We start from the raw sequence: 13,746 nt of genomic DNA on the forward strand, positions 1-13,746 counted from the left end.
GAAAATAGATACATCCAGGGAGTCGGCTGATCAGGAACAGGTTCCGTTTCTGAGGATGCCATTCAGTAATTGCTGCTGCCTCCTGCTCCAGCACAGCCACTAACAGCAGATTCATCTGGCGCTTTATTAATTGAGGATTTATTAGGCAGATTTATTGATGGGCCAATACCTCCCGGTAACAGGAAGCGTGTGCTATGATGGCCACTCAGGAAGATTTAGAGTGCCGACTCACTGCAGAGGGAGACTGGATGCAGGCTCCTCCCAGCTCAGAGTCGGATGCAGGACGCTGCCATGGGAACCGCTCTTCCCTTCCCAGAGGGCAGGAGGCAGTGACCCCGAGAAGGAGCATGGGGGTACACTGGGGAGCAGAGGAAATTGTAGTGACGTGGAGGAGTCGGTGAGGACCTTGAACACTGGAGCAAATCAGCACGCTAAGTAAGAGAATAGGATGCTGGGCTCGGAAAGGACAGGTTTGAGTCTGGGCTGGACTGGGAACCTAGTGTGCTGAGTGTGGGTTGAATGTGAGTGAGAACACAGCCTTCCACCTTCAGCTTGTTCCTGCTGACACAGCACTCACAGCTCACTGTCCTTAGAGGAGGGGATGGGGGAGAAGATTGTGGGTAAGAATGTGATCTTGTTGATTGCCTGAGCCACTGAGATTCATTTTTATGTATAAACCAGTGGTTTTTTAACTTACCTAATGCTGTGACCCTTTAAAAGAGTTCCTCATGCTGGATATGGAGGCGCACGCCTTTAGTCCCAGCACTCGGGAGGCAGAGGCAGGTGGATCTCTGTGAGTTCTAGGCCAGCCTGGCCTACAAAGTGAGTCCAGGGCAACCAAGGCTACATAGACAAACCCTGTCTCGAAAAACCAAACAAACAAAAAAAGAGGGGGAAAAAAAACCCGTTCCTCATGTTGTGGTGACTGCCCCCAACCATCAAATTATTTTCATTGCTACTTCATAGCTGTAATTTTTCTACTGTTAGGAATCATAATGTAAAGATCTGATATGCAGGTTCTGATATGATTTCATGCCACCGCTGTGAAAGGGTCACGCAACGCCAGGGCTTCGGCCAACAGGTTGAGAACCGCTGCTATACACCACTTGGAAATCCTGTGGGTTCACATTAGGAGGAGTAGATGATTCGCATCCTCTGTTCCAGCAGGGGGTGGCTTGCCATCCACGTAGAACTCTCCAGCCACGGGGATGAGTCTGAGCCCTGGCCGACCTCCCACTCCACGCTTCGGGTGTGCCCCTGACCCTCCAACCCAGCTCCTTTCCCCTTCCTAAGCAGGCTGTTTCCGGGCAGCTATGATCAGGCTTGCTGCCTGTCTTTTTAATGAGAGTGGCTGGGGTTTGCGTTGGCATTGGGGGCTTTTATTATCTCTCTGCTCCCCCACAATTTCCTGTGGCGGTGATGTGTGAATGTGTTCCTTAGTCGGCTCTTGTAGTACTATTCCAGTCACATGATTAGCTTATTCCAAGAGCTAATTGCTGGCATGTGGCCTCAGCTCTCCTCTGTTGGTGTGTGCCTAGGCATTAATTCATGCACACAGCCTGGGAGAGCCTACAAGACACTTCAAACGGAACATACCCTGTGCCAAGCCCAGTCTCCCTACACCCTGACCATGAGCCCGCTTGCTCCTCCTTCTGTGTTCCCAGTGCCAGCTCACAGCAGCAGCTGGTCCACTTACCAACCTGGGACTCTCCGTGCCACCTGCTCTCCACCATCAGTCAGCTGTGAGAGCCTGCCACTTGTGACCCAGGAATCCCCCAAATCTCAGGAAGGCCTTGGAGACGGGACAGGCATCCTCCAATGTGGCATTGACCCTCCCACCCCTCCCAGGTCACCTGTGCATCTGGAGCTGGCAGAGGTGGTAGCACAGGGAGAGGAGAAGGCTTCTAAGCAGCATCCCTCCTGGGCAGGGGGATGTAAGCAGCATCCCTCCTGAGCAGGGGGATGTGTTAGGGCAAGGCAGCCTCCTGCTACTAGGTCCCACCCAGCCATCTGCCAGGAAGGTCAAAGGTCACCCTGCACTAGATTTGCCTGAGAAAAATAGACAGATCTTGCCTGACTCCGAGCCTGTGAACTCACCGGGAGATAATCACTAGCGTGTGGGCTTGGCAGCTGCAGAAGCGTGGTGAGCGGTGAGCTTGCCTTGTGGTGTGCCGCGGACACACCTTGTTTTCTTCTCCTCTTCACAATAACCATGGAAGCTGGAGGTGCAAGTTTATTTCCGCTTGCGAAGGGGGTGGGGGGAGGGATAGTGTCAGGACTGGGTCCTTCCATTAACATGGAGAAGTTCACACGGAGCCCGAAGGAGGAAGCTGAGATTATCGAACTATGGCCCTTGAAAATTTCCTGCCTGTTCCAGTGGAAATTTTATTGGAGCAGAGGCTCACTGTTCACTCCATGGCAGTAGCCGCTCTCCTGCCCTCATGGTAAAGGCAGTAGTGTGGCGGCGACTGTTCATCTCACAGAGCGTAGTGACTTTACTCTCTGGGCCCTTTCAGAGAAATCTACACCCTTAGTGTGACACTGCTAAGCCCTTCCAGACACAGAGGACCGTCAAGTGTGGAGGTCATAAGTGGTGTGGGTGTCTCTGGGCCAGGAACAGGTGCTACCCTCAAAATTTGGATTTGTATTCACAGATTAACAGGGTTAATGCAGAAGGGTTTTGAAAGGAGCTCTAACATGTGCAGATGGGGCGGGATGGAAGAATCTCACTATCACAACGTGGGGCGTGGCCTGGACAAGGTGGCCAGCTAGGTGCTCACTGCAGCAATCTAGGTGAATGTGAAAGGTGAGGTGAGTGTCAGTGTGGGGAAAGGAGAGGGTGAGGAGACACTGGGAGATAAGACCATCCTAGGCCTTGATGCTTAGCCAGATGTCGGCCAGTGATTCGAGGTAGGATTTGGGGGGGGGGGGGCGGTGGGATTCCCCCAGCTATTAAGTCGTCTAGGTGGGTACATCCAACAAAAGTGAGAGTAGAGACAGATGACGAGGCCCTCACGGAGACAGTGAGTCTAGCAGGCAGAAGAGAGGCCAGTAGTGTGGTCAGTGCTGCTGCAGACAGAGGCCTCAGGACGGTCTCTTAGAAAGCCAAGAAAAAGAGTTAGGATGGATGAGTAGTTGCCATTTTGAGATGTCCTCAACAGGTTGGCCAGGACTGAGGACTGGAGATTTGGTTATCGGAGGCCAGCGGGGGTTCCAGGGTATGGCTATGTGAGGAATACAAATAAATGAGTGAAAGCAGAAATATTAGGCGGTAGGACAGCTCCGTGAGAAGAGACCGCGGCATCTATAGGGAGGTGATGGGATGCAGAATGACCTTCTGATGATGGGAGGCAGGGAATCACCAGAGAAGAGAGCTGTGTAGTTGGTCACGTGAGGGCTGTGGGGAACATGGTGTTCCCCCCTGCACTCTAGGGGGCAGTCCTCGTTCTGACAGCACTGTCTGCTGTGAAAGATGGAAGACCCAGCTCACCTCGCTGAAAAAAACTGGAGGGATTATTGGCGCAAATGTCTGTATAATATAGAAGCCTATGACTTGGCTGGCTGTTGATTCAGGGGCATGAGGCCCCAGCCTCCCCCTGTTCTCTCTCAGCTGTTGGTGTCTTAAATCCACTAAGACACCGTCACCTGCACTCTGACACCCTTATGAACCCCTCCGAGGTCTCTCTCAAGAGAAAGGGATCTGGCCTTCCCCAGCTGCCTCAGTGGAAGTTCCGAAGGGTCAGCAGGTGTCGGCTCCTAAATAGCTGTAGCTGGTTCCAGCAGTGTTGATTGTGGTAAGTTTCGAACCCCACCCTGGAACTGGGGTGGAGTGAAATCATTCTTAGAAAGGATGAGGGGAGAATTCTACCAAGAAGAGTGCAGCGCTGTGCATGAAAGGGGAGCCTGGGTGCTGAGTGAGCACCCTGTAAGTGCCTACTGGGCCCCGTGTGCTTGACAGACATCCGGCTGGTTGAATGAGACGCTGCCTCCAGCTACAGTGAACTTGGGGTACAACTGAGGAGATGGGTAGCTTGCTGGCACCAAGAAAGAACTGGCACTCATTATGGTGAGAATATCCCAGAATGCTTTGCGAACATATAAGATCAGGACTTCCTCCAGATGTGGTGGGAAGGAGAGGCATGGGAAAATCAAGGAAGGCTTCCTGGTGGAAGTGTTGCTCAGAGACCTAAGTCTGGGTGAGGAGAGTCAGGTGAGAAGGAAAGCTAGTTCAGGCAAACTTGGAAGACACATTTTCATAAGGAGAGTACGGAACCAAAGTGAATGAGGGTTAGCAGGAGAACCTACTGATTCTGAACTGTCCCAGCGAGGTAGCCAGCCTCCATCACCTGCGTGTGGCAGGTCCCAGGGCAGACCAGGGGTGGGCAGGCTTCCTCATGAAAAAAGGAAGGCTCTCAGCATGTGGAAAAATTTGGAAGGCATCCTGGCAGCAGGGTGGCTTAGGTGACAGAGGAACCACAGTTTGGCCCTGAGATGAAAGCAGAGGTTTGAAGAGGAAAACCAAGGCCTCCCAGTGTTAATCAATTTCTCTGTCCTTGTGACAAATACTGAGAAAGCTGACTTTAGAGGAAGGAAGATGTGTTTGGACTCATGGTTTTTGAGGATTAGGTCCATGGTCACTTGGCTCCAACCAAGTGGTTTCTGGGCCCGAGGAGCAGACCAGCATGGGGGATGGGGTGGAGCAAAATGCTGGCCTCTCAGCGAACTAGGCTTTGAGGACAAGATCCAGTCATTAAGTGCCCATCCCAGTGGCGTTCTGCCTGGGGAGTAATGTTCCATCACCCTCACGTGTCACAGTTAATGGATGCATTCGCCTAAGGGAGGGCACCCCACACTTCTGCACCTATTCAATAAAGCTGCTATAGCGTGTGAGTGGATTTTCAACCTTGAAATTAAGGCCCCCGGTCATTTCCTTTTGGTCCTTTCCGATTCACTTTCTGTTATCCCTTTGGAAATGCGAGGTCCATGAAAGTGGAGAAACCTTGTTTCCGCCCACACGTGAGTTCCCTAGCTCAGCGCCTGCACGGCAGGGGCTGCAGCATGGATCAATGTTGGCTGCCTGAAAGTCTGTGGCAGTTACTCGCTCAAGGGACCGGAGCCACCAGCCACCAGCTGAGCCATATCTCCGGGCTGCCTGTCTTTCTCTGTCAATGCAGACATATTGTGACCACTGTCACAGCCACGCCTGAGACAGGGCTGTGGGGAGATCCTGAAGGCGACAGCTTGTTGGAGGGAGCTGTGGGCACCTATTCCATCTGCCAGGGACAGCTTGTAGAATCAACACCAGGAGCCTTCAATCTTCAGGGTATGGGGGGGAGGGGGATGCAAGGGATGCAACTAGGACCCAGAGAAACAAAAGGGAGAAATAACAAAGCAAGCTGTGGCAACGAGTGCACAATTCTTATAACTACACACCGACTGTGGATAGTTACATGGGCTTCCACAGTGTGTGTGCCCTTCATTCATGGGAGGGGAAATCCTGATCCGTGGCAGCAGCGAGCGTGTGTGGCGCTTTTTCTGTGTGCTCCAGGCACGCTGCCCGGTTCCTGGAGGAAGTGTTTCTGGGGTAGGGACTGGGATTATCTCTGTGTTTCAGAAGAGAAGTCCAAAGCTCTGAGGCCTGGGGCCTCCACCTTGTAAGCGGGGATGACCATGCCAGCATCTTCCCTGGCAGGATATCGTGACGTGGTCAAGTTCTCATGTGCCCATCTAAGACATTTTGAATCTGATTCTCTCGGGAGGCCCACAGCTGTTGAGGCGGGCTGCTCAAGGGGGTGGACCGATCCTAAACAAGGTATCAGAAGTTCTTCGGTGTTCATGTTCACAAGGTGGAAAAAAATAATCTAAAACTTGATTTGCTCCCTCCCTGGAAGTTTAAGAGTTCAGACAGTTGCCATCTGCTCAGCTGGATTTATTTTTCATGGATAATGTGTGGGCCATGTCTGTGGGGGGAGGGGAGGGATCTTGATTACTTATATAGGTGGGAAGACCTGCCCACTGTGGGCGGCACCTTCCCTAGGCAGGGGATCTTGAATTGCTCTTGACTATGGACGCGAAGACCGTGGCAGGCCTCTCTGCCCTCACTGTGCACTGGGTCTTCTATGCTCAGTGCCAGAGCTCCAGGCCTCCCCTCCCTTCGACTCAGAGGAAAAATCCCTCACAATCTTTGGGAAGGGTTACACACCATGTGCCTGCCCTCTGCACGGAGGGCTGTTGTGCCTACACTCCCAGTCACCTGCCTTCCTCTGCTCCCTTTTTTATGTCTGTGGGAATGTTACAGAGACCAAGATTATACCTTTCTCTTATTGATGTGAAACTTATCTAAAAACTTGAAGTACACAATATGTTCACAACGTGTGTATTAGTTACCACTTGTGTCTAGTTTCAAACCATCTTCATCTTCTCGGAGGAGATCCATTCCACTAGCACTCACTCCCTGTGGCCTCCCCTAGGGTCTGGCTAACCCTAATGGTGTTCTGTCTCTGTGAAATTACTGATTCTGGGTGTTTATATGAAATCTATACATGGGATCATTTGTATGTGACAGTGTGGGCTCTTTCACCGACCATATTTGAGAATTGTTCTACGGTGTAACTTATGTCAGAATTCCATTCTTTCCTGTGGCTGCACAGTCCTTGGTATATATAAACCAAAACTCACCCATCTACTTCTCCATCCACCGTGGATGGTTTGCGCTATTTCCACTGTTTGGCCATTGTAAGTGATGCTCCAATGAACAGGCGTGTGCACGCACTTGTCTGAGAACCTGTGTTAAATCCTTGGGGCATATACCTAGGATTAAAACTGAAGAGTCATGGGCAGTTTTCTGTTTAAGTTTTGGGAAAACTGTCAGACTATATATACTGCCTTTTAAAATAGCACCTTCAGTTTGAGACTTTGCTGTGTAACAAAGACAGGGAAACTGGATAGAAAAGTCCTGATCTAGATGGCAGGGCACCTGGATTCTCTTCCTAGCTTTGCATGAACCCACTGGGTTATCCTGAGCAGGCACGTGCCCTCTTCTGGCTATTGATTCTTCGTCTGAAAAATAAGGGGATTGTTTACAATTAAATAGCTTATATAAAATTAAGTAATCTTTGAGTTTTCTTCTTTTAACATTTGGTTGGGGCGGGGAAGTGGGTTCCTGAGAACAAAGGAGGGATTTATCAGGTAGCAGAATGCTGTTATCTTGATGTCCTTTGTCTACTATGCTGTTAAACTGTGAATTTCAAACATCCCCTAACAGCTGGGCTTTTCCCTGCCAATGTGCTTCTGGTTAATGAATGGCCTCTGGCTTCCTGGTTCCACCAAGATTCCCAGAATGAATATCCCTCCCTTTTCCATCACTTCTGCCACTTGGCAGGTCCTGAGCCAAACACAGTGGTCAGGGAGCCCAAACTGAGCCCTGCATGCCCTTCACTGAACGGTTTCAGCTAGTCAGGCTAACTTTTGAAGATGGGTAGCCAAGGTGAAGCATCAGTGGCCTCTCTAGAGATCAGTGTAATGGCCACCTTGGAGACTTAATCCTTGTGACAACTTCTAGCCAAAGGGCCCGTCCTTGGAAGATTTTCTGCTCTCTTGTCATCTTCCAGCCCATTGGCTCCTGGCAGCATCTGACCTGGAGGGAAGGAGACTTTTCAACCTCAGTCACACTCCAACTTGAGCTTCTTGTGCCACCTGATGGTTTTCTAGAGAGACAGACAGACAGACAGATAGACACACACACACACACACACACACACACACACACACACACACACACCCTGCTCCTCACCCTCACTCCAAGACTCAGGGATCTTCACAGAAGAGGAAGCAGAAAGATTGCAAGAGCCAGAAATGGTAGATAACATCGTGGAGACTGTTTTCTGCACACAACAGAGCAGTTGCAAACATGAATGCAGCGACACGTGTGACAGTGTGCACAAGACATGTGCAAGCTCCAGCCAGCCAGAGTGCCAGCATAGAGTGGGGGTAAGTGAGTGCAGAATCCACCACTAGCTCAGGAGCTGTTGGCATGTAACAGCTGCTGGGAGACAGGGTCAGTTTCCTCTAATGCCGTGACCCTTAGCAGGGCCAGAACAGCCCCACTCCTAGGAGTAGCTGGGCAACACAAACTGGACTGGATGGTATTTTTAAAAAGAAGAAGAAAACTCAAGCTTGTGTAGGTGATGAGGGGAAGGGATACGGGGGTGGGAGGTGGGGGAAGGAATGAATATGTTCAAAATACATTTTATGAAATTAATAGCGTATTTTAAAAACAATACTAAGTAGCTTGTTTCATTTATTCATTCACTTGTTCATTTGCTTACCCATCCTTATGTCTGCCAGCCACACATTCTGAGGGACTAATATGTCTTTGCTACTATGATAAGTTCCCGAGACTGGATAATAAATGAACGTTCCCACTAATGGAGCCTTCGTGGAATGACTACAGAGCAAAGGATGCCGCCATGGGGGATAGAAGCGGGTGTGCAGGAACACAGACGTAACACTTAGCAAGTCCTAACCAAAGCGGCCAACATCACAGTCCGCTGTGCATGCATGTTGTTAATCTTTCCTAGGTCAGTGGTCAAGACATCGTGCACTGAGGTCCTTGAGGAGCAGCATGCCAAGGGAGAGTGGGGGAGATCAGATAGGCACGTGGTTTGGGGCTTCAAGCCAGTAAAGGAGGTTAGCTTGAACTTGGGGACAGTGGTGACAAGTGACTAGGAATGCCCTGTGCTTTAGAAATAACAGTTCTGGTCACAGATGGAGAGTGAAGGGGTAGTGTGTGTGTGTGTGTGTGTGTGTGTGTGTGTGTGTGTGTGTGTGTGTGTATGTCCATGAAGAAAAGCAGGTAGATGGAGGCCAAATACATGTGCACACACACACATGCACACACCCACACAGTGTGGGGTGGCTAGTGTTGGGCTCAGCTGCTGAAGGTGAGCCAGAATCCCTCATTGGGACATGATGAGATGGTGACAGGTGATGTTTCCTACTGCAGGACTCCAGAATGATGGCTTTGACTCTGGGGAGCTCTTCCCTGGACTCTTTTCTACTAACTTAGGATGGATGGGTGGATGCAATTGACTGTGGGCTTCCGGTTCCAGCCAAATAAGGCGGGAGTAGAGCTGTGGAGAACTGGAGGGATTCTGGAGATGATGCCTGCTGCCTCCCCCTTTGACTTGGCCACGTAACGCTGGCAGGCTGGAGTATTTAGGAACTTCGGGTGGCCGTAGAGTGCTGGCTTGAGTCACAGCTCATCCCTTCTCTTTGGACAGTCTTCCCTCTGCGCCATGGGGTCAAAGAACATTAATGAAGTCTTACTTCTGTGTCCTTACCCAAACACATTCTGCTCCAGGCATGCTCAGCAGATGGCCCAGGGAGCTTGGTACATCTCTTCCAGGCCTCTAGGCCAGTGTGCATTTTCATAACGGCTCTGTGCAGGGTTGCCTTTCTGCCATACTGCGCCGTCTCAGTTACTGGTGGATTTGTCCTCTTGGATCAAGCAGCAGTGTCCAGGGATGTTTTTGTTTGGCAGCAGGGCCAGCTGGGCTCTCCTGACATTGGATAGGTAGAGACCAGAGATCGTTCCAACACCCTACAATATATAGGACAGTTACCATGCCACAGCTTATTTCATTCAAAGGTTAGAAACCCTGGTCTAGGTGGGTCCCTACTCTGTGGCCAAGAGGCCCTTTGAATCTTTCAAGACTCTGGGAGTGAGAAGAGCAAGAGAAACTAACTTGCTGTCTTTTTCTATCTCCAGCTGAGCACTGTCTGGGAAGCCCACGCAGAGCGGCACAAGGCATCGAGAGGCCGTGGGCTGGGCAGCAGGCAGCAGGGCTTGGTGCTGAGGATGGCCAGGCAGCAGGCACCACCCTGGGTCCACGTAGCCCTCATCCTCTTCCTCCTCAGCCTCGGAGGGGCCATTGAGATTCCGATGGATCGTGAGTTCTGGGCCCGTTCTTTCCATTTCCCTCCTCAGATTAGAGGAATGGGTGTTGGGGAGGGAGGTCAGGGAGGTGAGGGGGAGAGAGGTCAGGGAGGGAGGGGGAGAGAGGTCAGGGAGGTGAGGGGAGAGAGGTCAGGGAGGGAGGGGGAGAGAGGTCAGGGAGGTGAGGGGAGAGAGGTCAGGGAGGTGAGGGGGAGAGAGGTCAGGGAGGTGAGGGGGAGAGAGGTCAGGGAGGTGAGGGGGAGAGAGGTCAGGGAGGTGAGGGGGAGAGAGGTCAGGAAGGTGAGGGGGAGAGAGGTCAGGGAGGTGAGGGGGAGAGAGGTCAGGGAGGTGAGGGGGAGGGAGGTCAGGGAGGTGAGGGGGAGAGAGGTCAGGAAGGTGAGGGGGAGAGAGGTCAGGGAGGTGAGGGGAGAGAGGTCAGGGAGGGAGGGGGAGAGAGGTCAGGGAGGTGAGGGGAGAGAGGTCAGGGAGGTGAGGGGAGAGAAGGCAACAGCTGGTTCCAGGCTTCAGAGCTGGGTTTTTCTCCAAAGACGTGACATCGACTCCCATAGGGAAGTTGAACACTAAAAAGCAAGCCTCTTCTTAGGTCTGGGGATAAACTGGTGTCTGTATTACCTGGAACCTGCTGAGTGGAACCAAGGATGACCTAATTTGGGATTCTGAGAGCCACCTGGTGTCTTTCTCTCTTCCTCATACTTACCTTTGTGGCCATGGCTTTGGCCTTTACTTACCCTTTCTGAGAGCAGTTTCTAGGATCAGGAGTGGTGGGCTGCCGGGCAGTGGTGGCGCACGCCTTTAATCCCAGCACTTGGGAGGCAGAGGCAGGAGGATCTCTGTGAGTTTTGGGACAGCCTGGTCTACAAAGAGAATCTAGGACAGCCAAGGCTACCCAGAGAAACCCTGTCTCAAAAAACCAAAACCAAAACCAGCACTTGGGAGGCAGAGGTAGGAGGATCTCTGTGAGTTCGAAGCTAGCCTGGTCTACAGAGTGAGTTCCAGGACAGCCAAAGCTGCACAGAGAAACCCTATCTTGGAAAAAAAAAAAAAAGGTGGGCTGTCTTTACTAGTCTCCTGAACGTGATTCACCAGAGCTGATGCCCAGTTCTGGCTGGAGTCATAAGGAAGATGGTGGATAGCCTGGGAGAGGAGCCGGAAGTACTTTATCTTTGTAAAAGGCACAACCAAGTGAAGCATTAAACCATATTATGTGACCATGGAAGAGCCAGGCACAGCTTCTTTCTGTCCCAGAATTCCCTCAGTACTATTGAGAGAGAGAGAGAGAGAGAGAGAGAGAGAGAGAGAGAGAGAGAGAGAGAGAGACACTCCCGTTCCTGTGGGTGGAGCCCTGTCTGAACTTGGCATGCTAGGCTCACATCTGGATCTCTATCCACTGACTGTCGTCATCGCATTCACTGCTGGCCGCTGATCGGCCCCTTGTTCCTTGGCGCTGTTTGGCATAAGCCCCTTTGCCACAGGGTTGGCATTTGCACCATATGTCTTAGCATCCTAGCACTAAGGTACAGGAATAGCACCTCTGCCTCCTGTTCTCTGCCTCAAGGAATCCATGGAACCCGTAGGATGCCAAGATAGACTTGGACACTCTCCAGTTAACAGGTGACTGAAAAGGAGATAGGAGGTGAAGGTGGCCTCCAAGAAGACCCCACAGGGCTCTAAAGCCAGACCCGCTCCACCCCAGTAACATCTATCCAAGAGGAGCCTGCACTTGCGGATGACAGAGACCAGTAATAACTGTGAATTGATCCTAGAAGCAAATTGGGCAAGACCACCACCGCTGCCTGAGTGTATATACACGGGAGGAGGAAGAGAGGAGAGCTATGAGACGAGCGTTGCCATGGTGACCGTCTGTGGTTGGCTCGAGGAGAGTTCTCATTAACAGCCAGGCAGACAATCTAATAAGCAGCGAGATAAGGGCGTGTCCCTGGAGAGGAAGACGCGGAGGAAATTGGGTTATCGGGAACACGGTGAAGGCTTGTTTCTCTTCTGCCACTTCTCACTCACCTGTCGTTAGCTACCCGGGGTAGGGAGTGTGTGTTGGGGGTGCGGGGGGAGGGGATGCTAGTGGGGGAGGGGCGCCTACAGAGTGAACACAGAAATAAGTGGTATAGGCTTCTATATTGGAAATCTGGATTTCCAAACTCTGCTGGGGATGGAGATACAACAGGAAGCTCACGGGCTGCCTGAGGCAGAAGGTTGAGGGCCTTGACTTCCTCACTACTCACTCCCCATCTCAGCTTCATGGAGGAGGCCAGGGAAGACCCCCCCCCCTCTCCTTTTATGTAGCATACACAGACCAGGCCGATCCTGGCCTAAGGTCACACCTCTCAGGGTGATAATGTCAGAATGGAGTCTGGCACTGAGTTTGGACACTGCTTTGGCACATTGATCCTGCTCCCTTTTAGCCCTTGAACCTCAATGGAACTGCAGCTGCCCTGGGCCAGACAGAGACCTCAGAGCTGTGCTGATCTCCCCATGAATCTGGTTCTCACAGTGAATCTGGGTGTGGGTGCCATCCTCAGCTGACAGGCTAGGAAGCAGGACAGAGGCAGAGCCAGCACCTGGCAGTAGCTACTCCCTGAGAGGAGTCTCCCTGCCACATGGCTGTAGTCGGTCTGGCCTGTGTCAGGGTGGACATCCCATAAAGCATTGCACCTCCCTAGTTGCTGCAAATCATCTCAATAGCTCTTCTGTAGAACAGAACTCAAACCGATGACACAGCAAGGGCAAGGATTTCCTTAGCAGGCTTCTCCCCAAACCCCCACCCCTCCATCCCCTCTCCCCCTCCCCCCATTCCCCTCTACTCCACCGCCACCCCTCACCGCTGGCTTAGCCACAGCCCTTCCCACATTCTCTGAGATTACCTTCCAGCTAGGCTTGGAATAAGTCAGGTGTTAATAATTTACCCCCTCTGTTGGTAAGGTGGGGCTAGGGTGAGACACTGTCCTGCCAGATGTCTTCCCCATTTGCCCATTCAGGGCATCCTCTGTGCCTCTAGAGCAGGGACAGTGCCTCCACTCCAGGGCCTGGCACAGCAGCTTTCTGGAGCAGCACCCTGGGTGGCTGCACAATCCCTTATTGAAGTGCTCAGCCTCTGGCTCCAGCAGCCTTGCCAGAGGAGTCACACGCCACCTCCCTTCCATTAGCCTGGAGGGGAACAGCATGACCTTTGCGAGGGGGTTGGGGGGTGGGGTAGGGGTTGGGGGAGAGCAATGGGTCATCTCATCAGCCAGAGTGGCTTTGCCAAAAAACCGACTTTTCCTGGTGGCACTCAGAGGAAGGGGAAGCAGGGATGAGACCTGATAGGCTGTGGTCATACGGTGAGGGAGGAGGTCCCCTTCTGTCACAGGTCTAGGGGAGGGGAATAGGGTGGAAGAGGGAGGGCGGGGGAAACAGGAAGATATAAGAGAGGGGGTAACAATCAGGATGTAATCTGAATGAATTAATTTTTTTTAAAAAAACAACTGACTTTTATGGGCACTTGCATATACACTCATCCCCTGCCACTCAAGGGGATCCAGTATTTCCTCCCAGGAACCCCCAGAAGAGGATGGCAGAGAGGAGAGATGCTCCTCCCCACCTCATCCAAACAGTGCTATGGGATAGAACACCCACCCCACAGCCTCCATCCTCCCAGGATGGAGCCCAGAGGCCAGGGACAAAAGAAGAACATGAAGACAGAGCCCGGGGGCCAGGGCGGGCACTGGCTCACCCCACGAGAGATGCACTAGGACACTATTTTTTTTCCCTTTCTTGGAAACCAAAAGAACAAATTC

General features: G+C 51.9%; 1 protein-coding gene across 19 annotated transcripts in view; it reads left to right on the plus strand.

Moving 5' to 3' along the window:
* Window positions 1–13,746, plus strand: part of NFASC (neurofascin) — a 186,125-nt gene that overhangs the window by 95,549 nt on the left and 76,830 nt on the right. For all 19 annotated transcript variants that reach the window (XR_014780741.1, XM_084790351.1, XM_084790349.1 and 16 more), the window contains exon 3: window positions 9,770–9,950. Coding sequence is in view for 18 of the 19 variants with exons in the window: in XM_084790349.1 (XP_084646475.1) it covers window positions 9,770–9,950 (181 nt within the window). In the remaining variant the exon portion in view is untranslated. The remainder of the gene's footprint in view (window positions 1–9,769; window positions 9,951–13,746) is intronic.

The sequence above is a fragment of the Acomys minous genome, assembly GCF_964271855.1.
Source record: "Acomys minous genome assembly, chromosome: 1".
Lineage (NCBI taxonomy): Eukaryota > Metazoa > Chordata > Mammalia > Rodentia > Muridae > Acomys > Acomys minous.